Source organism: Etheostoma cragini, chromosome 2, assembly GCF_013103735.1.
Source record: "Etheostoma cragini isolate CJK2018 chromosome 2, CSU_Ecrag_1.0, whole genome shotgun sequence".
Taxonomy (NCBI): domain Eukaryota; kingdom Metazoa; phylum Chordata; class Actinopteri; order Perciformes; family Percidae; genus Etheostoma; species Etheostoma cragini.
Genome location: NC_048408.1, coordinates 743,581 through 746,535, shown reverse-complemented (window position 1 = coordinate 746,535; position 2,955 = coordinate 743,581). Strand labels below are relative to the sequence as shown.

At 53.5% G+C, this 2,955-nt stretch overlaps 1 protein-coding gene across 1 annotated transcript; it reads left to right on the top strand.

Moving 5' to 3' along the window:
• Positions 1-227: 227 nt before the first annotated feature.
• hmx1 (H6 family homeobox 1) lies at positions 228-2,587 on the top strand. The gene is made up of 2 exons (XM_034893226.1): positions 228-908; positions 1,788-2,587. The coding sequence occupies exons 1-2, from the start codon at positions 620-622 to the stop codon at positions 2,381-2,383; spliced, it is 885 nt and encodes a 294-aa protein (XP_034749117.1). The 5' UTR covers positions 228-619; the 3' UTR covers positions 2,384-2,587.
• The last annotated feature ends 368 nt before the right edge of the window (positions 2,588-2,955 follow it).

Genomic DNA, 2,955 nt, shown 5'->3' with positions numbered 1-2,955 from the left:
TAATATTTCAAAGGATGGACACGCAGGTAGATTCTGATTTTTGCTGCAGTCCTATAATGGCATGAAGAGAAAATGGGCCATATCACACACACACACACACACACACACACACGCGCGCAGTCCTTCCCTGCCAGTTTATAGCTGAATCTGGAATCTGAGCCTTATCCTATGTCAGAGTGGACGGGGAGGGGGATCTTTATTTTTGATGTGCACTCTAATTGCCCCAAATAAAGGCTGTGGTACCTCGAACGGAGGTTTTCTTCTGTGTAGCCTACATGCAGCCTCGAGGGGACGGGCCTGCACGTCCACACCCAGTGCTTCTCCTCTCCTTGGAAAAGCCCATTTGCTGCTGCGCTCGTCCAATCGCTGGATGCCGTCGGCTGGTCCAGCGCCGGAGCTCACTCGACGCTTCACTGAACCACTGCTCCCGTGTCCCAGTCTCCCTCTCCTCCCGCCGGCACCGGGGAGACCCCCGTCCCGTCTGCCATGACTCCATATGCGATCAAAGCGCACTCGCAGCGACGCTTTCAATGACCGCTTGGACGCTCGGCTGCGTTGACGCACACGCGACACAGGATCCGCTCGGGTTTGCGTAAAAGCATCGTGACACTGGGACAACATGCAGGAGAAGCGGACGGACAGCCCGACTCCTGCTTCATCGAGAGCGTCCTCGTTTTTTATCGAGAACCTCCTGGGCAAAGGGCGGAACAGGCACGAGTCGACGTCGGAAGGGAGTCCCGGGGAAGACGGTGCGGAGACCAGAGTCCTGGGCACACATCAAGCCGAGGCGAGCGCTCCGGCGCCTGATGGCTCCGGTTCCAAAGCCCAGTCCCCGTCCAGAGTCTCGCCGGTGCGGTGGTACCGCGGGGGGGCTGTCTTAAACTTCAAAGCGTTGGAAGCACCACAGAGTGAGTACCGAGTCCTGAATAGAGAGGATTCATATACCGGTGTATGCAGTTCACCATCATTAGTTAAATTGCCTGTATTGCTCCAAAAATGAACCGTGCCATGCATGAAGTATCATGACAGTTAGAAAGTAAAAAGGAACAGTACACCTGCTTCTAAGTCACATGTATTTATACTTATTAATACATATACAGAACTACAGGGAGGTAATATCAGAAGCTTCGGACGTGGCTTCCTTAAATAAAACCATATCGGGGCGAGGCGAGTGTAGCCGTGGCTCTTCCAGCTAACCAAACTCTTTAAAGACCACCGTGCACGTGCTTTCTAATGCAATGCGTCAACATTTAGAAATGAGTTAAGGGAACACATGGCACCTCACTGTTAGTCCCGCTGAGACCGACTGTTTTAACCTGTCACATCACCATGCGCGCACGCGTCCTCCTCCGCGCCACGGCTGCTCGGCATCAAGAGATCCGTGCCGCGGTCTGAAGATTACGCACGTGGATTACGCACAAATGGCCAACACACAACCCAAAACAGACGCGCAGGAGCACTGCGCGTCAACACGACGCGTTGACGCACATTCAGTGTCATTAGTGCCACTCACACGCGCCCGCGCATCAAAACAAAGTGCCCTTCCACTTGGAGTGGACAGTCAGAAACCGAGACCGGTGCCAACCTGTTGGAGAGCCTTATTTAGTTATACACTGCTAAAAGCTTGTCAGATTTCCTTTGGAAGACTTATCTATTTATTATGCGCTCTGACACAACGTCCACATGGATCATTATTCCGCCATGCTTTAACACATGGATGTAGAGGGGCTACTTTTTGAAAGCTGGGCTCTGAACGGCAGTCCTGTCCCTGTTTGTCCTCCTCTCAGGTCCGAGAGACACTCCCAGCTCAGACGACCACTGCTGCTCCATCTCGACCAGTGACAGGTGCTCCCCCGCAGTGTCCGAGCCCATGACGGAGGGCAGCGACGACACCGACCGGAAAACAGGCGACAGCAGTCTGACCGACGACAACGTTGACGCGCGCTCGGAGCCGGACGCGGCCTCGGACCCGCGCTCCACCCGGAAGAAGAAGACTCGGACCGTGTTCAGCCGCAGTCAGGTGTTCCAGCTGGAGTCCACCTTCGACGTGAAGCGGTACCTGAGCAGCTCGGAGAGAGCGGGGCTGGCGTCGTCTCTCCACCTGACGGAGACGCAGGTGAAGATCTGGTTCCAGAACCGGAGGAACAAGTGGAAGAGACAGCTGGCGGCGGACCTCGAGGCCGCGCACATCCCACACTCGACCCAGCGGATTGTCAGGGTCCCCATTCTGTATCACGAGGGGCCCGCACCCACGGCAGCGCTGGGTTTTAACCTGAGCGGGCATCCCCTTTCTCCACCCGGCTTCTCCAGCTCCATGTACCCCCTGTCCTCGTTCGCTCACTCCATGAGCATGTTGAGATCGCAGATGAGCGGGCTGGTGTAGTCCGCCGGTGTCAAACTGGACTTCACCCTGGCAAATACTGAGTCGTGCAATAACCCACAAAGGGACTGCATCCAAAGAGGAGCCCTTACTGCTAGATCACCGGGATCGGGATTACCTGTGCTCCCGTCACAGACTAACCTGGCGAGGCCGGACCTGTGTATGTACCCTACTGGATCTTTGAATACACGCGTATTTTTGCAAACTTTTATATTTAAAGCTACACTTTTTTTTCCCAACGTTGTCACTTTTTTCCACATCATAGATGATTAATAAAAATAAGAACCACACTACTGTCTGCATTTCTGTTGTTTCTGAGCTCACATGGGTCTTCCTCTGAGTCCACCACGGAGAATAAAGGGGGCCGGAGGCCTGTGGAGCGACTCGTCTTGCTTCCATGCCAGCTGGGCATCTAGTGCATTAAACGATATTATAATATATTATATAAAACAAAATAAGAAGCATTATTTTGAGCCATAAATGTAGGTTAAAAGTGTCGCGTGTGAAAATGCATTGGGAGGTCATGTTTTATTCAAACGGCCGCCAGTCAGCAAGTCGCGTGGCTGGGTTAATAG

Bases quoted from the DNA above. Each gene is read 5' to 3' on its own strand.
- hmx1 (XM_034893226.1), top strand. From the start codon at position 620: ATGCAGGAGAAGCGGACGGACAGCCCGACTCCTGCTTCATCGAGAGCG. The intron at 909-1,787 runs GTGAGTACCGAG...TCCTCCTCTCAG, and splicing joins AGCGTTGGAAGCACCACAGA to GTCCGAGAGACACTCCCAGC.